This window comes from Cherax quadricarinatus, unplaced genomic scaffold (genome assembly GCF_038502225.1).
Source record: "Cherax quadricarinatus isolate ZL_2023a unplaced genomic scaffold, ASM3850222v1 Contig2265, whole genome shotgun sequence".
NCBI classification, from domain to species: domain Eukaryota; kingdom Metazoa; phylum Arthropoda; class Malacostraca; order Decapoda; family Parastacidae; genus Cherax; species Cherax quadricarinatus.
This window is the reverse complement of record NW_027197291.1, coordinates 15,663-42,325: the sequence shown is the minus strand read 5'-3', so window position 1 is coordinate 42,325 and position 26,663 is coordinate 15,663. Positions and strand designations below refer to the sequence as shown.

The 26,663-nt window shown below is 37.9% G+C and overlaps 1 protein-coding gene across 1 annotated transcript in view; it reads left to right on the top strand.

Moving 5' to 3' along the window:
• Nucleotides 1–26,663, top strand: part of LOC128702058 (glutamate receptor ionotropic, kainate 4-like) — a gene marked incomplete at its 3' end in the record, with an annotated part of 49,680 nt that overhangs the window by 9,105 nt on the left and 13,912 nt on the right. Inside the window, exons 2-4 of the mRNA XM_070081300.1 lie at nt 7,987–8,078; nt 8,376–8,466; nt 12,585–12,743. Coding sequence (XP_069937401.1) covers nt 7,987–8,078; nt 8,376–8,466; nt 12,585–12,743 — 342 coding nt within the window. The remainder of the gene's footprint in view (nt 1–7,986; nt 8,079–8,375; nt 8,467–12,584; nt 12,744–26,663) is intronic.

Genomic DNA, 26,663 nt, shown 5'->3' with positions numbered 1-26,663 from the left:
AATCGAGTCAGACACTACTGACCCACTAAGCTTAACCTCAGGGTCAATATGTGGAGAAATTTTCTCCAGGAGAGGGGTATCAGCCCCCTTCAGTCCCCTTCAGCCCCTTCAGCCCTTTCAGCCCTGAGGGGCCAAGCCCTCTCAGAAGGGGCGAGCATCTTGTTTACTGCTACAGTGAGTAATTGATCACAGATGCCGTACTGCGACGTGGTCAAATGACCTCTGCTCCTTGCAGTCCAGTGTTGCAAAGTGTATTTTTATAAGAGACAGTACATCTCTTACTTTAGCAGGACAATTAAGGAAAATCCTGCCCCCACTTTATTACCATGGTAAAAATAGTGGACATTGTTGTCTATGTTTAAGACAGCAAGAATCAAACATTCTGCTTTGCTTCATCGAGGAAGTGGCAAGGAAGCAAAAAGTACTAGGTCAGCTTTTTTTTTGTGCTAGGGGAGCAACGGCGTGGGGCGCTGTGGCGTCTTCAGATTACTTTTGACTCTACTGAGAGTGACACTGACTCCAGGATAACCAACAAAGAACACTGATCTGTGCGTTAGTGTGGACAAAGTGTCTCACAAAACACGATAAACACTTACAGAGAAGTGTGATCAACTTCTTAGTGATATTGTGTGAACAATTATTGATGAACAGTGTAACAACGAGTGTTGCGATCCAACAGAGTGTAGTGCGACATTCTTCAAAGAACACTATTCTTCAATCAACTCAACGGATATCCGGGCGTAATTACGGGTCAGATACATATACCCAGGTAAGTGTTCTAACTCGTGATGTACTACTATTGACTGTGCAGTTGAGTATAAAGTCGTGAGCTAGTCACTTATCATAAACCCCGGTGATATGCAGACCATTGAGTCCACACAAGTAAGTCGTCAGCCATCATTGAATGAAATATGCTGACATAACACCCCCTAGGGGTAATTTATAATCTTACAAATTATATTTCTTGACAGCCCATGTTGAGATGGTTTCGACAGCTTCTAGACCTCGTCTGCAGGGGCGGCTGTGTAGACGATTTGCTGTCTTTTATCAGCTAAGTGTTCACTATATTTATATTTATAAATATCTTAGCTGGTAAAGCCATTTCTCAACATAATATCAGCTTCTTCACCTCCTCCTTGGTTGTGTGTACCTCATCCAGTACATGTTAGTGTACCTCCCTGTTCTGAATTCCTGGAGTCTTTCCTGTCTCTACTGTAAATGCTTCTTTAAATCTCATGTTGAGCTCCTCACATAACTAGTTGTTTCATGAGAACTCCCCACCATCCTTCCTCAGCCTGATTACCTGGTCCTTGACTGTTGTTTTCCTCTTTACGTGGCTATACAACAGCTTCACGTCAGACTTGGCTTTCGATGCTATGTCATTCGTTTTGTCGATGAGCCTCCCATCTTATCTGCACATATTCGTTTCTGGCTCTTCAGCTTATCTCTTTATTTTTCTGGGTCCTTTGTCTTCTGTACTTTTCCCATTCTCTAATGCACATAGTTTTTTCTCCCTACACCTTTGTATGAACCAAGGAACCGTTTTGGTCTTTCTATTATTTCTGTTTCCCCCGGGAAAACCTCTTCTCTGTCTCCCTGCATATTGTTTTCACATAGTCTATGTTTACTTTCGCAGGTTTTCCTGCCAGTTCTCTCTCCCACTGAATGTCTTGCAGGAAGTTCCTCATGCCTGTGTAGTGTCCCCCTTTTGTAGTTTGGTTTTTCCCATCCTATTCCTGCTACTCTCTCTCCACTTGTAGCTCAACTATGTAATAAAAGCACAGAACCACATGATCACTAGCTCCAAGGGGCCTTTCGTAAGTGATATCCTCGATGTCCAAACTACTCAAGGTGAATACAAGGTCGAATCTTGCTGGATCATCTTCACCTCTCTCTGGTAGTGTCTAACATGTTGATGCATGAGGTTTTCCAGTATCACATCCATCAGCTTGGCTCTCCATCTTTTGGGGCCCCCATGGGGCTCCAGGTTTTCCCAGTCAATCTCCTTGTGATTAAAATCTTCCATAACTTTGCTCTCCCCATGTGAGCTCTTCTGGGCACTTTGGCTAGTGTGTCAACCATTGCTCTGTTGCTCTCATCGTATTCTTCTCTTGGTCTCCTGTAGTTCTGTGGCGGGTTGTACATTACTGCAATTACCACCTTACGGCCCTCAGACTGGATTGCTCCTACTAAGTAGTTCTTTTTGCACATTCCATCCATTCCTTCCGTTTCTTCACATTCCCACTGGTTTTTAATGAGCAGTGCAACTCCTCCTCCCCCTCGCATCCCTCTATCTTTCCTGAGGATTTGATATCCGGATGGAAAGATTGCATCTGTTATCCTCCTGGTGAATTTCGTTTCTGTGAGTGCTATTTTGTCCGGGAATGTCTCCTTGATTCTTTCATGCCACTCCTCACACTTATTTGTTATTCCATCTGCATTTGTATACCAAACCTTCAATTTCTTTTCTAAACCTGTGGTCAGGGGGGGGGGGACGGTGGGGTTGGGTAAGTGGGAGACCTGATAAGGAACTATGGGTGGTTGCTGTGAGGGTGGAGTTTGTAATGAGGTGTGTGGGGACATTGAATATGGCATGTGTGTTTTGGGTTAAAATGTTTGGATGCATTGGGTTGTCCTGGTTGGGGGCCTCTGTAGGTGGTTGTGAGGGAGGCTTTATTTGATCGTCCTCCTGAGTCTGGGTTCTCCTGTCCATTTCCATCTTCACCTCTCTTTCCTCCTTTCATCTTTGTGCCATCTCTTTCAGTTTCTGCCTTTCTTCTCGTGTTCTGTAGTGGTCGAGATACACCTTTTGGTATGCCGGCATGTCCTTTAGTCTTGCTTTCTCCTTCAGGATCCTGTTTCGAGTCGATTCTGCCTTGAAAGTCACTTTGACTGGCCGGGTTCTTCTTCATTGAAAATTTGCCAACTGGGCCATGTCATCTTCTCCTATTGCTTTTGTGACACTTTCGATCACTTTTTTCCCCCCTTGTCTTCTTGCATCGTATGTTTCCCCTTCAACTTCCTGGAGCCCATAAACAACGACTGACCTCTCCCTTTCATTTTCCCATTGCATATCCCTATGTACCCCTTGATTCGATTTAGTTGCCTCCATTGAAGTTTTCCTTCCTTCAGTTTCTTCACTATATGACAGGCCCAGTGGCCTGTCATTTTCCCTTCTGTGTGTGAGTTTGTTTGTCTGTGTGTGTGTACTCACCTAGTTGTACTCACCTAGTTGAGGTTGCAGGGGTCGAGTCCAAGCTCCTGGCCCCACCTCTTCACTGGTTGCTACTAGGCCACTCTCCCTGAACCGTGAGCTTCATCATACCTATGGTTGAAGCTATGTATGGATCCTACCTCCACTACATCGCTTCCCAAACTATTCCACTTCCTGACTACTCTGTGGCTGAAGAAATACTTCATAATATCCCTGTGATTCATATGTGTGTGTGTGTGTGTGTGTGTGTGTACTCACTTAATTGTACTCACCTAATTGTGGTTGCAGGGGCCGAGACTCAGCTCCTGGCCCCGCCTCTTCACTGATCGCTACTAGGTCCTCTCCCTCTCTGCTTCCTGAGCTTTGTCATACCTCTTCTTAAAACTATGTATGGTTCCTGCCTCCACTACTTCACCTGCTAGGCTGTTCCGCTTCCTGACGACTCTATGACTGAAGAAATACTTCCTCACGTCCCTGTGACTCATCTGAGTCTTCAGCTTCCAGTTGTGACCCCTTGTTTCTGTGTCCCCTCTCTGGAACATCCTATCTCTGTCCACCTTGTCTATTCCCCGCAGTATCTTGTATGTCGTTATCATGTCTCCCCTGACCCTTCTGTCCTCCAGTGTCGTCAGTCCGATTTCCCTCAACCTTTCCTCGTACGACATTCCCCTAAGCTCTGGGACTAGCCTTGTTGCAAACCTTTGTACTTTCTCTAACTTCTTGACGTGCTTGACCAGGTGTGGGTTCCAGACTGGTGCTGCATACTCCAGTATGGGCCTAACATACACAGTGTACCTGGGTCATGTCTCCCTCGCCTATCACCTTCATGATACCTTCAATCGCTTTTTTCTCCTCCTGCTTTCTTTCATCATAAGTTTCCCCTTCAGCTTCGTCTAGCCCATAGACAAAAACTGATCTCTCCCTTTCCACCTCCCACTGTGACTCCCATTGCATCCTCTGAGGTGTTTTAGTTCCTTCCCATGGAGTGTTCCTTCCTTCAGTCCCTTCCCTAGCTGTGGCCCCTATGCTCATTGGTTTGTCCTTCCTGCTCACCTGTTCCTGGCCCCCACAAGTGTCTGGTAAGGTCCTTGCACATGTCCTAGTTCCTTCAATGTCTTCCAACCTCTCATTCTGTTCTAGTGTGCTCCCTGTCTTTGTTTTGGCCCCATGTGAGTTTGACAGGACCTCTGCATACAGTTTAGCTTCCATGCTCCCTTCAGACCCTTTGTCTGTGTCTGATGTAAACATTGCTGATGCTACTCCTGTATGATCTTTGTCTCTAGGCTGTTTCATATTTCTCTGCTCCTCTTCTAATCTCGTGTGGGTGTGTGTGTGTGTGTGTGTGTGTGTGTGTGTGTGTGTGTGTGTGTGTGTGTGTGTGTGTGTGTGTGTGTGTGTGTGTGTGTGTGTGTGAGAGTGTGAGTGTGTGTGTGTGTGTGTGTGTGTGTGTGTGTGTGTGTGTGTGTGTGTGTGTGTGTGTGTGTGAGTGTGTGTGTGTGTGTGTGTGTGTGTGTGTGTGTGTGTGTGTGTGTGTGTGTGTGTGTGTTGTAAGATGAGTATTTTGTAGTAAGCTAAGTATTTATATCATTAAAAGTGATTGGGTCGGGTTAAGTTGGATGGGGTACAAATAAGACTGAAGGGGGAGTAAGAACTAATGAGCGTGTGGTAAAGTTTGGTATATAGGTGAATGTGTGAAGCATTGGTTTGTTAGCATGTTAAGTTCAGTTTGCTCCTAGTGAGTGTAGCATTGCTGTGTTCGTATACTAGGTTCAAGGCAATCTGAGCGAGTGAAGCGTGACTTTGTTAGCAAGTTAAGTTTAGGCACTCATCTTTAGGATGTGCTGGGAGAAGAGAACTTAGAGGGTTTTGTAATAAACTGATAAGGTAGATATTTTTAGCTAGTGACAAGGGTGTTAACCATTGGGTGATGGTGAGTGTGGTTGTATGTGAAGGTGGTATATAGAGTGGAATGTGCTTAGTGTGTGAGTCTGGGGTGTGTTTGTATGTGAGGATAGTATATAGAGTGGAGTGTGTTCAGTGTGAGGAAGGGACTGGGGTGAAGTTATAAGTGAGGGTAGAGAATACAGACTAGTGTGTTGAGTGTGAGGGACTGGGGTGGGGTTATATGTGAGGGTGTAGAGTGTAGAGTGCAGTGTGTTGAGTGTGAGGGACTGGGGAGAGATTATGCGTTTCTTGTAGCCAAAAATATTAATTCGGTAGTTATTTTGTGCGAATGTATATTTTTATCTCTAGTATTATATTATTCTTTTCTATATTTTCTGGCATATTATTCTGTCTTCATTGCTTTTATGCAAGCTTTGTTAATGAGTAATATTGCCAAGCTTTTCGCTTTATAAAACTATCTCTGATATTTCCTCCCATCTTAGAAACGGAATAAAATGTTGTTGGACTCCCAACCCAATTCCAATAAAATTCTTGAATTTGAGCTGTGTTTGCTCGCACACTCTCCAGACGAATGCTCTGTTGTTTTCTTCAGCCAAAAAGCAAAAAAATATAATATTTCTTTTCCATTTCATTTACTCAGACTTTATCTTATGTCTTCATTTATTTGTTTCTTATTGATGCATTTTCTGAATGATTTATTTCTGTATTTCAATTATCCCCACGATTACAGACTTATTTGACGTCTTCCTGCCTGCTATCATGCTGATCGTACTGATCAACAAATGAGCACATTAAATCATATAATGCTGTATGAGATGATATTTTTGAGAGCAATGTGTGGTGAGAATATTATTCAGAGCATTGAGAATCGAAGACATCGTATAATTTTTACGACTGACTAGGTGTTTTGAGGTGTTTCTGGCATTTGGAGAGGATAAAACAGAAGTGTTACTAAGAGAGTAAATAATTCTGAAGTGAAAGGAAGAACGGGTAGGGGACGTAACAAGAAACTTCAGAGGGAGTAGAAAACGAAGGTTTAGTGCTAGGGTCTTGAACATCAAACAGGCTTCTGAGAGTACTTTTGATTGGAGTGAATGGATACAGCTAGTTATAATTGCTTGACGTGCTCTGGAAATGTAAGGAAACTTTTATGAAAGGATTCAAGGAAACTGGTTACCCGGACTTGAGTATTGCAGGTGGGAGGTACAGTACCTCTACTCTCAAGTAGAGTTGAAACTGCTCCATTTCTGAGAATCACGAGTTATGTTCAACATGTGGCCTCTTCTTTTATGGGTCACCTTGCCTTGGTCGGAGAAGACAAATGTTAAAAAATTGAGAAAAACTGAAAAATATTTTGCCAATCATATTTACTCATATTTGCACACTTAGTTAATTTGGCTTAAAGTTATCGACTATTCCATGGATCATTCAAGCTGTTGGTCACCAGCTCAACACCAGTCAAGATTAATGTAATTAGATATCCGAGATGAAACTTTAAGCGGATTTCTGATTTTTTTTAGTTATCTTCGAGGCAGGACGTTTAAGTGTTCCCCGGAATTTTTTTCTATTCCTTCTTTTTCTCCCTCTCCACCTTTTCAGTTTGATTTCACTCAAAACTCGAGAATACTTCATACATTAGGCTTCAATGCTTCAATGCTTGTGCAAGGTATCAAGGGCCCGATTCTTGCATCCTACCAAGTTTTGTTGGCGTGAAGACAATTTATCCAAATAGTAATATAAATAGTGAAAAAATGGATTTATTGGTATCCAGATTAAAAATGAACTCGTCACGGCTCGTCTGATCGACTTCAATGTTTTTCACTTGTGTGCTTTCCTGAACGCAAGGTTCAAGCTGTTTTAGATTGGCATAAGTCCCAATTTGACTATTTCAATTAACTGAATCTGAAAGTAATTTATTTATAATAACTAAAGACTGTTTCTTTTGATCAACTTAAAAATGTTACAGACGATGCACTCTATAAGAAAAATTATACCTTATATTTTTATTCTGAGCTAATGCAAGGCTAAAATTTAAAAAAAAAAACCTGTACAAGACATGAAATCGTTGGAATGAGATGAATTACTAGATAATGTATTCACTTTCGCCATCAATGGGCTCTATCTAAGAAAAATTTATCATTAATTTTGAGCTCTGAACACTGCTGTGCATTAATAGGCCAATTCTAGGCAGGAGAAATTGCACATCTAGAGAATGTACAAAGAACCTTCGTCGTACATCTTAGTTCAGTCAATCACTTTAATTACTGGGAACGTTTGAAGTCCCTTGAACGTACTCCCTGGAACGCAGGCGAGAAAGATAAAGCATAATCTACATCTGGAAAATCCTAGAGGGACTGGTCCCAAATCTTCACACAGAAAACACAACCTATAAAAGCAAAAGACTCAGCAAATATATTCAATATACCCCCAGTGAAAAGCAGGGGTTCCATGAGTACACTATGAGAAAAGACAATAAGCCTCAGGGGCCCAAGTCTGTTCAACAGCCTCCCTTTATACAAGGGGGCTTAATTAACAATAGGCTTCTGGTTGTCTTCAAGAGGAAACTAGACAGATACCTAAAGTCGATGCACGACCACCTGGGATGTGGTACGTATACTGGTTTGCGTGTGGCCAGTAGTAACAGCTTGTTGATCAGGCCCTGATCCACCGAGTTGCCTGATCAAGGACTAGGTCATTGGGGTGTCGATCCCCGAAACAATCTGCAAACATAATGCTCTCATCCTACTGTTAGAGGAATCTGTTCTCAAACAAGTAACTCTAAACATCATAGAGATTAAGAACAGGAAGCTTAGGAAAAAAACATTATTCTGTTTAAAAATTTTTTGGAGTTTCTTTAACCCTGACAGTGGCCTCCGTACGTGAACCGCAAGGGTGTGGACCACATAACTGGAGTGATGAGCAGGGTTCTCACAGTACTTTCTGATCACCTCTCCTTCTGGTAAGATATTTTATCTATATTACTGTAATTCATATTATTAACGTGTGTGTGTGTGTGTGTGTGTGTGTGTGTGTGTGTGTGTGTGTGTGTGTGTGTGTGTGTGTGTGTGTGTGTGTGTGTGTGTGTGTGTGTGTGTGTATGTAAAATGCAGAGTTATATAATATTTTCATTTTTTTATGGAATTATCTGAAAATATAATTTTAAACACTCCCTTTTCCATTTTTTAAACACAACATTATATTAGAGCTACATTTTTTAACATTTCATATCTAATTAACATCTCCATACTATGGGCAGCTACCAGTTGGTGCCTATGGATAAAGGTGGATGGGGTATCAAGCTCCCTAATGGTACCTGGACAGGCATGATGGGCATGTGCTATCGAGGGGTGAGTCTCACCTCTTTCTTACTACACATTTATTAAGTATATGTATCATATTTCCTTACAAGAGTAAGGTAATGAAAATTTCTCATATGGAGCAGTGTCATGTAATGGAAACTATTTCTGGGGTAATCTAATGACGCTGGTGAGCTGTGTGATGAAGGTAAGTGTGAACATAAATAAACAGTTTTTTTTTAATTCATTTAACAAATTACATAGGAAATAATGAAATACAATGTAATTTATTTTCCAGTTTTAAACATAGTGCAAGTCACTTCGTGACTTTAAAACAAAATGAATATTAATTTTATTGAACAGTGACTTAGTCTGAAGATTTTACAATGAATTTTTTTCTCCGCTGATAAAAGGGTAAAGCCCAGTAATCTGATCTTGAGAATTTTTGGAAAAAGTTTTAATTCTTTTCAGAGCAGTTTACCTTCACTCTGTATGTACAGTCACTGTTGCAATCACCCTTAAATTCAGTTAGTTCTATAAAAATAAAAAATAATGTTTTCGAAATTAGACTTTAATTAACAGTATAGAAAAATGCACATATTCATATCCTTCTAAGGCTCGGAGGAGGTCAGAAGAGATGTGCTACATCAGATTTGTCTTCCAAGACGATGCAACTGTTTCTCCTTTTAGTGTTAGTAGCGATATCTGTCGATTTACATATCACTAAATCCCTGAGAAAAGCTCTGAAAGTTCCTTTCTCAATAAACAATATACGTGAGTGCACATGAATCCAAGCTGTACAGTAGTAGTAGTAGTAGTAATAGTAGTAGTAGTAAAAGTAGTGGAGGTAGTAGTAGTAGTACTGGTCGTAGTAGTAGCAGTAGTAGTAGTGGTCGTAGTAGTAGTAGGGAAGGCACAACTGGGAGTTTGCTTTGCTCATTACCAAAATAATTTCCTCTCAATGTTCGCAATAAATGATTTTTTATGGGAAATTTAAATTCAAAATGTGTTTTCACAGTATATTAGATGGAGCTAAATCCCATTCACATCATTATAGAAAAAAATATATTAACAATATTTATAATAATTATTATTATCTCACATTTGGAATCGGCATATCATTTTACCATGCAATCGAGTAGAAAAAGATTCTGGAAAATTTATGTTGCAAATCACAGAAACAGATTTTCAAACGGCAATTATTCATTTCTAAAATGAAATTCACTCATACGTGAACACCAAAAACAGATTGCAATGAAAATTAAATTGTATATTGGCTTAACAATAAAGTGAATTAAATTTAAATGGTAGAATTTTTGATTGGTAATCAATATTTACTTGCCTCATGTGAAAACACGCAAATGATGAGACTAAAGGAAATATATCTTATGATACCTGTGAAGAGAAGGACCAAGACTGGGAAGATAAGTGTGTACAGTGCTCGGAGAATTTGATAGGGTGAGCAAGGATATATATTGAAGAAGCGGGAAAAATAAATACGAAAACACTGTGTAAAGTAAAATGACACAGGTGCAACTAATGTGACATTTTTATAGTGGCAACGTTCCGCTCTCCAGGAGCTTTGTCATTAACGGCTTGACAAAGCAGTATATTATATTATTGTACCTACGGAACAAGTGGTATTGATCAATATCAACACTGCACTAGCTCAGAGGCGTCCACACCACCGTATGTCCTTCGATGGTGGGTACAACATCAAGCTTAGCTGGATACACCTTTGTTAAGGATTGTGTGGTCTAGTGGTCTAAAGCGTCATGCGTTTTCTCTCACCATGAGGCAGGCCAAAACAGCATGGGTTTGACTCTTTGGCTAGTGCAGTGTTGTTATGTATGTATATATATATATATATATATATATATATATATATATATATATATATATATATATATATATATATATATATATATATATATATATCGTTGGTCTTATTTTTTTTCTTCTTACGGGCCAGTGACCTTAATTAATCTCCGTTCTTTACTATAACCTTACCCCATAACACACACAAAATTGTGTGGAATACAATTTCACAACTAAAATATCTTGGGTAAACAATTCAACTATGGAACTTTAACTTGATAACTGACATTTTCTAGGAGAACAGATTTGTGAGGTGAATCTCTGGATCGATGTTGGCTGGTCGTGTCGTCGTGGAATCCAAAAATTCCAATATATTCTTAGATATTTTATATAACATATTTCAAATGATAAGATTCTTCAAATTAAAATAGTTCTTCTCATATAAAAATGGCATATGACGACATTTTGTTCCGTGCTGGATTATTTCCAAGTCACAACTAAGTGGGAAAAAAAAGAAAGCCAGAAGACAAGTAGAGAGGAAGAAATGGGATGCATAAAGTAATAATAGTGCTAGAATTAATAACAGTTGCAACAGAGGTAGTAATGTATCAACAGTGGTATTGGTAGTAACAGAAGAAGTAATGAGAAAATATGAGTAGCTGTGATAAAGCTAGGCAATATTATACAGTGAGTAAAAGTGATAGTAAAAAGTGTAATATTAATTAAAGAATTAGTAATCGTAAGACTAATAATACATGAAAACAAAAGAACAAAGGAACAATGCAAGAAACCATTAGACTAAAGATTTTTATTACTGTCCGTGCTTCTATCTGGCTTCGTTTTCCTGTCACATGGTTCTAGTCTCATCAAACTATTTTTGTAGTTCCTAAAAATCCTACTTTTCTTTCGAGATTAAACCTAAATGAATGTTTTGCCTACTACCTTCTTCCTTTGATATTTATGTCAATTACAATGTGACAGGCCAAGTGTTTTCCAGACACCGCAAACATAGGTATGCTGGCATATACTTTCAATGTTTTACTTCCTATGCCCAAACTTTTAACATAATTATATTTATTTTCTCTTTTAAATGCCTCAAATATCTGTTATACTCAGTTACTGGACTTTATAACTCCCTCTATTACTACTGCTGTTACTACTACTACCATTCTTACTACTACTACTACTACTACTATTACATCGCTTCATTACAATCTCTGACTCTTGTGCCACTACCACTTCTCCCCCTACCCACTACAACTACTTGTACTACTACACTTCCACTACCTACACTACCTCACCTATTACTATCTCCACGTTCCCTTTTTTTTACCTCTCCTTCTCCCGCCCCTGTTCTCTTTTCCTATATATATACTAGCTCTTTTTCCATCGTATGTTAATGTGTTGCTAGTTGATGGTCCAAGTCGGACTGAAACAAGTTTGTTTCTCATATATGCTGGTTATTTGTGCTTAACTTGTATTATTCGCAGTTCATTATTTCGTCATAGCTATACTCATAATTTATTTTTATTCTCATGCTTAATTAACGATTTGTTTTTCCTATCACGTAAATTTAGTTCTCCTACGAAAATATCTGTACTTTATCTTTCGTATATTTCTAATAACACACAACGATGTCTAGCCAAGTACTGTTAAGCTCCTTCACATTAATACACTTCCTGTTAATCTAGGTCAACCGTCCCCTCTCGATGATAGCTCTGATGTCTCTTACACTCACTACTTATCATGGCTTCTTCAGAACGTTGGCAAAACTGGTCACTCTCTGTCTGACATACTGAAGGAATGGGAGAGAAATCTTCGTCTTTGTGTCAGTAACAACACTCTTTCCTATCATGTTAAAGATAGTATCTATCTAATAACCTTGTCTTCTGCCAAAATTATGTATCCTCTCTCCATGCCTTAATAAAAGACCTGTCATTAAATAATTCTCAACATACAAAATTCTTTACAAATATTTTAATCACTGTTTTGTTTCTGCTGATGCTTTTCTTTCTGTATGCCTTGTCAAACGCACGAATCTTGACTTTAGTTTTATGATTATCTCTTCACCTATCTTTATCTCTCATCCTGCCATCTTATTGGTTGATTTATTGTGTCTGCCACGGAAGTGTGACTTTAATTCTTGAGGCCTTGTAACGTTATCACACAATAATGGCGTTATATACTGACAGTCACTATGTGTATCTCATGCACTGATACCTAACAAAAACAGATTGAATGGAAACATTTATACGAGTATTAAGTTGAAATGCACACTGAGCAAATGACTACATTACGACGAAAATCTGAAAACATAGTGTTTTACTGAAAGAGATTTTATATCCATTTAGGAGGTGGACGTAGTACTTGGTCCAGCTGGAATCAATGAAGACCGGATTGCAGATTTCGACTTGAGTATTCCACTGTTTTACGACCAACAGGTGATCGCCTATCAACGTCCCAAACTGGAACCTGAACTACTGGGCTTCATCAAGCCTTTCACTCCCATGGTGAGTTTGCTGGGGTACACAATCTATATAATTTAGCATTCTCTTAGACTATTAAAAGCATTTATTTAATGTTAAGTAGAGATCGAGGTAATTCATTACCTTGAATTTTACCACGGTAAGCAAGGCAACAGGAGAAAAAACTGTCTAGTAATTTAAACATTTTTTATTTTGCAATGAAGAGTAGAACTAAACGATATAATAAAAAAATTCCATCTCCGGTGAGAAGAATTGAGAAAGTTTTACCAAAGTATGTAATTCTTGTTGAACTTATTCATTTAATAATGTTAAATTAAACTAGAACATTCCGTCATTTTTGATTCGCTGACTTTAAGAGATATACGAGTATGACGTAGTTATTACGTAACGTAAATATATTGGCGCCTAGGGGTAAAAGCCTTGTTTTGGTAAATTTTAAATATTAAAATACACTAACCTAGGTCAAGGTATTACGTAGAGCGCTGTAGAAAATATGTATAAAAAAAGCACTCCATTAATTGTGAAAGTGAACAAAGACTGAACACAAAACAGACGCGTATTAGACCTGGTCGGAGTAGACAGGACAGGAGACGTAACTTTAAGCCATAGGTTATTTCATTTTTTTTTATTCTCATGAGTTTACCTGTCAGGCCCTAGTATGTTGAGGGTCTGTTTCGGAGAGTGCAGGTGAAGAATTTTTGCCTGCAGAGGCCGGCAGAAGGAGGGAAGAGTATATGGAGAAAAAGAGAGAGAGTGGTGAAGCAATGTAAAAAGAGAGCAAATGAGAGAGTGGGTGAGATGTTATCAACAAATTTTGTTGAAAATAAGAAAAAGTTTTGGAGTGAGATTAACAAGTTAAGAAAGCCTAGAGAACAAATGGATTTGTCAGTTAAAAATAGGAGAGGAGAGTTATTAAATGAAGAGTTAGAGGTATTGGGAAGATGGAGGGAATATTTTGAGGAATTGTTAAATGTTGATGAAGATAGGGAAGCTGTGATTTCGTGTATAGGACAAGGAGGAATAACATCTTGTAGGAGTGAGGAAGAGCCAGTTGTGAGTGTGGGGGAAGTTCGTGAGGCAGTAGGTAAAATGAAAGGGGGTAAGGCAGCCGGGATTGATGGGATAAAGGTAGAAATGTTAAAAGCAGGTGGGGATATAGTTTTGGAGTGGTTGGTGCAATTATTTAATAAATGTATGGAAGAGGGTAAGGTACCTAGGGATTGGCAGAGAGCATGCATAGTTCCTTTGTATAAAGGCAAAGGGGATAAAAGAGAGTGCAAAAATTATAGGGGGATAAGTCTGCTGAGTATACCTGGTAAAGTGTATGGTAGAGTTATTATTGAAAGAATTAAGAGTAAGACGGAGAATAGGATAGCAGATGAACAAGGAGGCTTTAGGAAAGGTAGGGGGTGTGTGGACCAGGTGTTTACAGTGAAACATATAAGTGAACAGTATTTAGATAAGGCTAAAGAGGTCTTTGTGGCATTTATGGATTTGGAAAAGGCGTATGACAGGGTGGATAGGGGGGCAATGTGGCAGATGTTGCAAGTGTATGGTGTAGGAGGTAGGTTACTGAAAGCAGTGAAGAGTTTTTACGAGGATAGTGAGGCTCAAGTTAGAGTATGTAGGAAAGAGGGAAATTATTTCCCAGTAAAAGTAGGCCTTAGACAAGGATGTGTGATGTCACCGTGGTTGTTTAATATATTTATAGATGGGGTTGTAAGAGAAGTAAATGCGAGGGTCTTGACAAGAGGCGTGGAGTTAAAAGATAAAGAATCACACACAAAGTGGGAGTTGTCACAGCTGCTCTTTGCTGATGACACTGTGCTCTTGGGAGATTCTGAAGAGAAGCTGCAGAGATTGGTGGATGAATTTGGTAGGGTGTGCAAAAGAAGAAAGTTAAAGGTGAATACAGGAAAGAGTAAGGTTATGAGGATAACAAAAAGATTAGGTGATGAAAGATTGAATATCAGATTGGAGGGAGAGTGTATGGAGGAGGTGAATGTATTCAGATATTTGGGAGTGGACGTGTCAGCGGATGGGTCTATGAAAGATGAGGTGAATCATAGAATTGATGAGGGAAAAAGAGTGAGTGGTGCACTTAGGAGTCTGTGGAGACAAAGAACTTTGTCCTTGGAGGCAAAGAGGGGAATGTATGAGAGTATAGTTTTACCAACGCTCTTATATGGGTGTGAAGCATGGGTGATGAATGTTGCAGCGAGGAGAAGGCTGGAGGCAGTGGAGATGTCATGTCTGAGGGCAATGTGTGGTGTGAATATTATGCAGAGAATTCGTAGTTTGGAAGTTAGGAGGAGGTGCGGGATTACCAAAACTGTTGTCCAGAGGGCTGAGGAAGGGTTGTTGAGGTGGTTCGGACATGTAGAGAGAATGGAGCGAAACAGAATGACTTCAAGAGTGTATCAGTCTGTAGTGGAAGGAAGGCGGGGTAGGGGTCGGCCTAGGAAAGGTTGGAGAGAGGGGGTAAAGGAGGTTTTGTGTGCGAGGGGCTTGGACTTCCAGCAGGTATGCGTGAGCGTGTTTGATAGGAGTGAATGGAGACAAATGGTTTTTAATACTTGACGTGCTGTTGGAGTGTGACCAAAGTAACATTTATGAAGGGGTTCAGGGAAACCGGCAGGCCGGACTTGAGTCCTGGAGATGGGAAGTACAGTGCCTGCACTCTGAAGGAGGGGTGTTAATGTTGCAGTTTAAAAACTGTAGTGTAAAGCACCCTTCTGGCAAGACAGTGATGGAGTGAATGATGGTGAAAGTTTTTCTTTTTCGGGCCACCCTGCCTTGGTGGGAATCGGCCAGTGTGATAATAATAATAAAATATATATATATATATATATATATATATATATATATATATATATATATATATATATATATATATATATATATATATATATATATATATATATATATATATATATATTATTTATTTATTTGTTTATTTATTTATTTATTTAATTATATTTATTTTTGCTTATTTTTAGGATGGGGTCCACCTCTGGTGTAAATAGTGGCACCCACAGCCTCGGAGATAAAAAGGCCTCAAAGAAGAATATATATGGATTTCTTCCCGAAGCCGTTTGAATATTCAACTTTCCCTACCACCCCATCTATTCATTTTTTTACCAATGGAATATTTTATTACATAATATGGTACAGAAGTTAAGAGATACATTGTTAATATAAAGGTGGCATATAAGGTACATGTTGTTACGTGTGTATCACCGATTATAAGGCGAAAATCTCATCTAGCTCCTCAGAGCTGGGGCGTGTGCCCAAAATACAGCAGGCATTACCCCTTTGAACAGCCGCACTGAGCCGCTGGAACAGAAAACTAGCTGCCCTGGGATCCCTAGTTACCCTGATGAGTCTTTTACCCAGCTCCTTAAGGAATTTCGATGTATTCTTTTCCCATGAGCCAAGGGTCTCTGAGCCTATGGAAACGAACATAGTGATGGCAAGTTCTCCATATTTTCTAGACTTTTGGGACTCCCTGAAGCTGGCAGCTGCCCCTCCTTCCTCCCTGGTGTATTGGTAGATGCACATGTATAGTCCCACACCACCTGCTTCCCGTCTGTCCAGGCCTGAAGGGTGATACCATCTGGACGCTTAAGGCTGCCATCAGATCTGCATTTCTCGGGTGGCTCCCTTACTGCTGGGCATCCAGCTGTTGTGAGGCTCCTCTTGATAATGTTATTAACCTCCTCATGTCTTGCAGTCTTTCCCTCGTATTTACGGCACACAAAACCATTGTAACCGAATCGGTCTGCTGCTTCACTGCCACAAATACACCTGTGTTCGGCGAGAATATGGGCGGCAAGTCGAAGGGCAACACCGATGCGGATGGTCTGTTGGCCGAGGCGTGTGCTAAGGTTGGAGTTGGGAACAGCCAACAGAGAGTCCCCTGGCTCTCACTGCCAGGAGGCGGGCTCTATCCTTCCCTGACACACTCTGAAGCATTGTTGAGGCTATATTTTCCACTATCGGACCATCCCAGTGCGATTGTTTGTAGTTGTTGGGGTGAGCAGGTCTGGTTTCAAAGCCCGTTAGATTATTCCAGATCATGGCTCCGTCAATGAACTTTTGGTCCTGGACTCCAATCTTGTCCCTAAGATGTTCAGGGAGAATCGTTGCTACAAGCCCTCTGGCCAAAGAGAAGCACTGATTCCTTGCTATACCCAGCTGAAACAAAAGGGAAGAAACCAGGGAAATGTTCTCGTACTGCTGCTAATACCACGTCTCTTTTTCAGGAGATTAAATGCTTTCTTGAAACCTAATTTTACCACTATATATATATATATATATATATATATATATATATATATATATATATATATATATATATATATATATATATATATATATATATATATATATATATATATATATATATATATATATATATTATATATATATATATTTATATATATATATATATATATATATATATATATATATATATATATATATATATATATATATATATATATATATATATATATATGTATATATATATATATATATATATGTACATATATATATATATAAATGTATATATATATATATATATATATATATATATATATATATATATATATATATATATATATATATATATATATATATATATATATATATATATATATATATATATATAAATATATATATATATATATATATATATATATATATATATATATATATATATATATATATATATATATATATATATATAGATATATATGTATGTATGCATATATATGTATATATATACATATATATAAATATATATATATATATATATGTCGTGCCGAATAGGCAGAAATTGCGATCTTGGCTTAAATTGGAAAGCTCATCTTGACATATAGGACAAGTGAAAATTTGTGTATGCAATAATTTCGCCAAAATCATTCTGAACCTAACGAAAAAAATATATTTGATTGTGTTTGTTTCGTATTAAATTATTGTAAAAGTATTTAAAATATATTTAGTTGAGTTAGGCTAAAATAAATTACACTTGTTATAATAAGGTTAGGTAAGTTTTCTAAGATTCTTTTGGTCCCAAAATATAAATTTTTACATTAACATTGATGAAAAAATATATCTTTAAAAGTATAAGAGAAAATTTCAGAAAGGACTTAATTTTAAATGAGTTCTTGCTAATTGACCAGTTTTACATATTCGGCACGACATATACATATATATATATATATGTGTATATATATATATATATATATATATATATATATATATATATATATATATATATATATATATATATATATATATGTCGTGCCGAATATGTAAAACTAGTCAATTAGCAAGAACTCATTTAAAATTAAGTTCTTTCTAAAATTTTCTCTTATACGTTTAAAGATATATTTTTTTTTCATTCATGTTTATGTGAAAATTTTTTATTTTGCACCAAAAGAACCTTAGAAAACTTACCTAACCTTATTATAACAAGAACAATTTATTTTAGCCTAACCCAACTATATATATTTTAGGATTTCGCCCACACAGTGGGCTTTTTCAAGTCACAAACAGAACTACCTGGGGTGGAAGGAACGCGAGTATTTATAGTCAGGTTCAGAATGCTGAGGTCAGGTGGAGAATGCTGCATCTGATGATGTACCGAGTGGGGTTATAGAGTCTAAAATCTTGGGTAGCTTGGAAAGGAGATTGAATAAGTTTGTGAGGAGACCTTCTACAGTGTTCTCATGTGGGATAGCGATGAAGAAGTTTCTTGGCAAGTGGTTCAGCTATGTTGTAGAAGCCACTATTCTGGTTGAAGTTGTCGGATATAGAAATAAGTGATGATTCCAGGATTCTTCACTTATTTCTGTGTGGGCGAAACGTAGTCAATAAAGGATCACATTATACTGCATATGTGTTCATATTTCCTTTGTGTCGGTATTTTATACTATTTATTTCCATCTATATATAATTTAGATTTGTTTACAATAATTTAATACTAAACAAACACAGTGAAATATATTTTTTTCGTTAGGTTCAGAATGATTTTGGCGAAATTATTGCATACACAAATTTTCACTTGTCCTATATGGCAAGATGAGCGTTGCTATTTAAGCCAAGATCGAAAATTCTGCCTATTCGGCATGACATATATATATATATATATATATATATATATATATATATATATATATATATATATATATATATATATATATATATATATATATATATATATATATATATATATATATATACACGATGCCTTCTAAATACTCACCAGGTGCCTGTCAACCCCAAAACTTACCTATTTTCTGAGATGCTCCCCAGCCTTCAGCAGTCCAAAACTCAAGGAATATGACTCTCTCCTGAAGGCCATGCTAGAGAGTGTATTGAATCTTTCCCTTGACGATGGACAGTGGTTGCAAGCCTCACTTCCGGTCAGGCTTGGAGGGCTAGGAGTACGCAGATCCTCCCAGATTGCTCTACCAGCTTTCCTATCCTCTTCCGTTGCATCAAACGAGTTGATAAGACAAATTCTTCCTGACACCCTCAGTGACTCAGCAGGAATAGAAGACCCTAGCTATGTCAGTGCCATCACCGAATGGGAGACTCTTGCTGCTCCAGCACCAAACCCTAGTGCAGCACTGGCTCACAAACAGTCAAGCTGGGATAGCCCAATTGCTGAAAAGGTGCTTGCCAACATGCTCAGGGCTGCAACATCAGATAGGGAGATTGCCCGCCTCCAGGCTGTGAGTTCACCTCACTCCGGGGACTTCCTCCAAACAGTTCCCATATCGGCAATGGGAACGCGACTCGACCCTAAGACCCTCCGTATTGCAGTGGCTCTGCGCCTTGCTGCCCCAATTCACACAGAATATATGTGTATTTGCGGCGAAGTGCAAGCAGACCAATACGGTCTACATGGTCTTAACTGTTCCAAAACCAAGGGCTGGCATGCAAGACACAATGAGGTCAACGACATCATTAAGAGAACCCTTGCTACAGCTGGATGCCCTGCCGAGAGGGAGCCACGATCACTTGCAGCAAACAATACCCACAACCCAGCAAACCGCCCCGACGGGATCACCATCTATCCTTGGAAGAATGGCAAGCTCTTAGCATGGGACTATACCTGTGTGTCCACACTGGCTGACACCTATATCCATCACAGTGTGGGGCGACAGGGAGGAGCTGCTGACCACAGGGAGGAGTACAAGATCAGCAAGTACAAGGACATTAGCCAACAGTATCAATTTGTCCCAGTGGGATCAGAGACCTTGGGATCATGGGGAAAAAATGCCACACGTTTCCTTAAAGAATTGGGTTCCAGACTCATCGACACCACCAGGGACCCAAGGGCAGCCACTTTCATGTTCCAGCGCCTCAGCGTCGCCATCCAGAGGGGAAATGCTTGCTGCATACTTGGTTCACGTCCAGCCTCGGAGGAGCTGGAGGAAATTCATCATCTTTGATACATTGTGCCATTGTATTCATGTTTATGTTTTTTTTCTGTAAATGTATTTTGTTTATTAATAAATGTTCACATAGAATATAAATATAGGGGGTGGTAGGAGAAGAAAATATTCAAACAGCTCCGGGGAGAAACTTGAGTTTTCCCTGAGGTACGTTTATTGTCTTCTCTGAGGATGAGGGTCCCCATTCCAGCTATAGAGGTGGTACTTCCCTGTATATATATATATATATATATATATATATATATATATATATATATATATATATATATATATATATATATATATATATATATATATATATATATATATATATATATATATATATATATATATATATATATATATATATATATATATATATATATATATATATATATATATATATATATATATGCAATACAGCCACTGTGAAAGAATTATTAAACCTTATTTCTTGGGTAGAATATTTTGTTAGTGGGATGTCGTGAGCACCTGTCTAGTTGGACCAACGGACCTACTGCAGTGTTCCTCTTTTCTTGTGAGTCCGGTATTGTCGCGCGTCAGGTGTTTCTTTGTTAAGGGAGTTGACTGTGAGGTGTGGTCTAAGCCCTTTAATTGCCTTCCTTTGATGTATTACTTTCATAGTTCCTTGACAATGTGAGTAGTCACGAAAGCGCTTGGAATTTCACTACCCTTTTACAATGGTTGTTTTTGCATATTTTAAAATCACCTGTTTACTGTGATCTTATTGCTTTAATGGATACCACACGACTCTTCAAAATGTTCTCGGTAAGCTTTCCTAATCATGCTTCTTTTGTTTCACAGTTTTCTTCTTCACTGATCAAGTCCTACAAGTTAAAAACTCGACTTAATTTTTTTTTTAAATTGTTTAAATGAACAAGTTCTGCCCAAATCTCTTTTACCTAATAGATCTCTCATGTCAAGACATGAGAGATCGTCCTTTTGATGATTTCATGAGAATTGTTCTTCAGAAACATATTGAAATTACTAAAATACACGAGAAGTAAACTTTCAAAATATTGAGAAATAAAAAATACTCTTTTAATCAGGCCATTCAATCCGAATGGAAACTTAGTATGTTAGATCATTGCTATAATAAACTCAGAAGAATTTGTAATGAACTCAAAAGCAAACTACGAAGAAAATTAGACAATTTAATTGAAAATAGTGATTGGACAAAGCATTCTAATAACAATTTTGTAATTAACTTATCAGATGAAGTGTTAGATAAAAATATAATGGCTGCTCTAGGTTTTGGTCTAAATTTTGCAACTTCAAAAAAACTTAATAATGTTGAAATTGCAAAAGCCTTTTGTAACTTTGAAAAATCTTCTGATTTATTCACTGATGAAATTAATATTAATAAGGGAATGGTATACAGCTCTATGTTAAAACAAAACATTCCCAATTGCCCTCAAAGATTCTTAAATCTTATGATACACTTAATAATAATAAAAATTTGCGCCTTATGAAAGCAGATAAAATAAATGCAATAGTAATTATGAAAGAAAATGATTACCGAGAAAAAATTAATAATCTTTTAGATGATACTGAAACCTATTCTAAACTTAGAAAGAATCCCTTAGAAACCGTTAACAGCAATTTCAATAAAACAATAAAACTTCTACTGAAAGGCTAAGATGAATTAATTAAACAATTTACTTCCACTAATCCATCTTTACCTTACATGTATGGACTAATAAAAACACACAAACCAGGTAATCCAATCAGACCAATTATTAGCTCCATAGAATCAGTTTTGTATAAATTATCCAAATGGCTTATTAACAGTTTGAGCCCTATTGTTGGTAAAATTTCTAACTTTATTGTTAAAAATAACTTAGATTTAGTTGATAAATTAAGCTCCTTGACTGATTTAAATGATTTTAACATGGTTAGTTTTGATGTTACTTCCTTGTTTACGAAAGTTCCTGTTGATGATTTACTAAGTTTCTTATCTGAAAAACTCGTTAATTATGATTTACCATTGCCAGTTCCTACCATCATTAAACTTATTAAACTTTGCATTGTTGATGCAAAATTTGTATTAATGATAAGTTTTACACTCAGAAATTTGGTATGGCAATGGGAAATCCTCTTTCACCTGTTCTTAGTAATCTATACATGGAATTTTTTGATGATATTTTATGTCTTATGCTCATTAATGTAGATTTACACAATTTCCTGGGCAAATTATGTAGCTTAGCCCATTCTATAAACTTTACTGTTGAGTTTGAGGAAAATAACTCATTGCCTTTTCTAGATGTTTTAATTATTAAGAGTAATAAAGAATTCAAATTTAAAATTTATAGAAAACCTACAAATAACTGTTCCTATGTACACCATTATTCTTCCAATCAAGATAGAGTTAAACTGTCTGTTTTCTCATCAATGTTTTTGAGAGTTTTACGTATTTGTAGTCCAGAGTTTATAGATGAAGAAATATTCAAAATTTATGAAATAGCCAGTGATCTGAAATACCAGAGAAATGTAATTGATAAATCATTTAAAATTGCTAGAAATACTTTTTACAACCCAAAAAGGGACAACCAACCTTATTCAACTAAAAATATGTTGGTTCTCCCTTACCATGAAAACTTGGTTGATATGCCTTCTCTTCTTAAGACTTTTAATATTAAAGTTGTATTTAAAAATCTTGATACAGTAAAAAAACTTTTGATAAAGAATTCCCCCCAAAATGCTGACGGATGTGTCTATAAGATTCCTTGTAAAATTTGCGATAAAGTTTATTACGGTCAAACTGATAAAAGTCTCGAACTTAGATTAAAACAACATAAATATAGCATTAGAACTGGACAAGATTCCAATGATCTATTTATTCATGTGAGATATTTTAATCATCCAATTGATTTTCAAAAAGTTGAGAAAGTAGTATCAAGCAAGTCCATATTCGACAGGAATATAATTGAATCTTGTTTCATAAAAAGCAGTTTTGAAAATTATATATATATTTCCTTTTGTTTATATAAATTAGATCTATTTATAATTAATAGAATTCGAGAAGAATTTAATAATACATTGGACAAATAATAATTTTTAAATTTCTTATTTCTTGGGTAGAATAGTTTGTTGGTGGGTTGTATGAAGGACCTGTTTAGTTCGGCCGGCGGGCTTGCTGTCTCGCGTCATGTGTTTCGTTGTTGTGGGATCTGATAGTGAGGTGTGGGCTACCCCTTTATATACCTTCCTTTGATGCTTTACTTTCATTGTTCATTGATAATGTGAGTAGTCACGAATGCGCTTGGAACTTCTCTATTCTTTCACAGTGGTTGTTTTGCATATATATATATATATATATATATATATATATATATATATATATATATATATATATATATATATATATATATATATATATATATATATATATATACATATATATATATATATATATATATATATATATAAATATATATACATATAAATAAATATATATATATACATATAAATATATATATATATATATATATATATATATATATATGTATATATATATATATATATATATATATATATATATATATATATATATACAAACACTGATCTCTGGCTGAAGGAGACTTGAACCTACAAACCTTGAAACAAGGTACTGCGTATCTTGTTTCAAGGTTCGTAGGTTTGAGTCTCCTTCAGCCAGAGATCAGTGTTTGTGTGTGTGTATATATATATATATATATATATATATATATATATATATATATATATATATATATATATATATATATATATATATATATATATATATATATATATATATATATATATGTCGTGCCGAATAGACAGAACTTGTGATCTTGGTTTAAATAGCAACGCTCATCTTGCCATATAGGACAATTGAAAATTTGTGTATGCAATAATGTCGCCAAAATCATTCTGAACCTAACGAAAAAATATATTTCACTGTGTTTGTTTAGTATTAAATTATTGTAAACAAATCTAAAATATATTTAGTTGGGTTAAGCTAAAATAAATTGTTCTTGTTATAACAAGGTTGGATAAGTTTTCTAAGATTCTTTTGGTGCAAAATTAAATTTTTTTTACATTAACATTAATGAAAAAAATATATCTTTAAACGTACAAGAGAAAATTTTAGAAAGGACTTAATTTTAAATGAGTTCTTGCTAATTGACCAGTTCTACATATTCGGCACGACATATATATATATATATATATATATATATGTATAGTGTATATAGTCTATAGTGTACAGTGCATAGTATGTGCATGGTATGCGCATAGCATGTGAAGTGTATAGCGGTGTATCGTTGATAGTGGGGGCAGTGCACTGAGCATAGTGGTGTATAGTAACATGTGCACTGAGCATCGTGGTGTATAGTGACTTGTCCTGGGAGGGAGTGAGTGCCCTACTCCGCCTCAGCACACATCTTCCACCGCCCACCACAAGGACTGGACACCCCTCTCCGCCCCCCCCCCCACCACCACCATGAACCACATGCGGAATGTGCCATGCGCCATTTTCCCTTCAGCTTGGGCTTATCACACAGTGTGAGGTATGGCAGACGATGAAGCCAGCCAGCCACAAAGCCAGGGAAACAATGCACCCAACAATGAAAGAAGAGGCACATGTCAGGTGTGTGGAGAGTTTCGAGCACGCAACAGGGACGGCCGTATTCGTGCACACAATAGGTGTGCGGGATCACATATGCCCCCAGCAGAGAGCAGCCCACAGCCTCCACAGGCAGATGACAATTCCAATGGCAACCTCGTCACTTGCGATAACCTTCTGTTGGCATTCAAATCCACTGCTAGCAGTACACTATCCCACATCCCTAAAGCAGCTCGCCCATATGCAGCAGGGAAATTCACAGACCTTCTTAAGCGGGTGAATGGAGGTTCCACCAACTTAGAAGCCCGAGGCACCATCCAAGCATGGCGCAACCTTCTCTTGTTCGGCAATGTCTGTCTTGCAGTTCCTGAAAGACGAGGCAAACTGCTAACCACGTCAGTTATCAAGGCAGTGCGCAACTACCCAAGAACGGATAACTGTGTCCCTCTGCCCCATCATCGCAGGAATCAAAGAGGTAGACCCAAGAAAAGTTCCACTGAGAACGAGAAAATTTGCGCACAGGTTAGCAAAAAAATTGAGGAAGGTAACACAGTGGGAGCAATAAGAATAATTACAAGTGACGACACTGTAGCCCCCAAGAATGAGACCACGGCCCAAGCACTAAGAGACAAGCACCCAACCAGGGACACCACAGCCATCAACGACAACCCTGAGGAAGACCCTATCACTGAACAATTAATTTTGCCAGAATCGGAAGTCTATAAGGCGATCGTGTCATTTCCAGCAGGATCTGCAGGAGGTTACACTGGAATTCGACCTCAGCACCTCAAAGAGATGGTAAATCCAGTACTCGGTGAATCTGCATCAATTCTTCTCACCGAGTTAACAACTTTCGTCAACAATTGCCTGGCTGGGCGAATCCCAGAAGAAATTAAACCTTTCTTTTTTGGAGCCTCACTATGTGCTTTGAAGAAGAGGGATGGGGGAATCAGACCCATTGCAGTTGGAAACACTCTTCGCCGTCTCGTTGCCAAAGCAGCAGTGAGAAACATTCGCCTAGAAGCTGCCACTTTACTCCAGCCACACCAACTGGGCTTTGGGGTCTCTCAAGGCAGTGAAGCTGCAGCTCATGCGGCAAGGGCCTACATCAGGGACCTACCAGAAGACAAGGCCATAGTCAAACTTGATTTTAGAAATGCCTTTAATATGGTGAGGAGAGATGCTGTTTTGCCAGCTGTTCGGGTTCGGTTCCCCAGTCTCTTTCCCTTCATTTCAGCCGGCTACAGCAAACCCTCAATTCTTTTGTTTGGAGAACATGAAATTCAATCATCAGAGGGTGTTCAGCAGGGTGACCCACTCGCTCCACTTCTCTTCTGCTTGGCAGTAAGAGAACTAACTTCCAGCCTACGCAGTGAGCTCAATATATGGTACCTGGATGACGGCACTCTGGCAGGTACTGAAGAGTCCCTCGTGGGGGACCTACAACTGGTGAAAACACAGGGAGAAGGCTTGGGACTCATCCTCAATCCCTCTAAGTGTGAAATCATCACAGCGAACCAGGAAATAATCAATGCTGTGCGAAGAATCCTCCCGGAAATCTCAACTACAACTCCGTCCAACAGTACCCTCTTGGGGGCACCGCTGGGTCACCAGGCCATCGATACTGTCCTCAGGGACAAATTGAATGACCTTATGAGAATGGAGGAGAGAATAAGCGATCTTGATGCCCATGATGCTCTGTATCTCCTCACAAGGTGTCTTACTATGCCAAGACTCACTTACTTCTTGAGGTGTGCACCCTCTTTTGACAACCCAACACTCGATGAATATGACGCACACCTGAGATCAACTTTTAAGAAGGCACTGAACCTGTCACTAGAGGATGAGCAATGGGATCAGGCAACCCTCCCAGTGCGACTGGGAGGT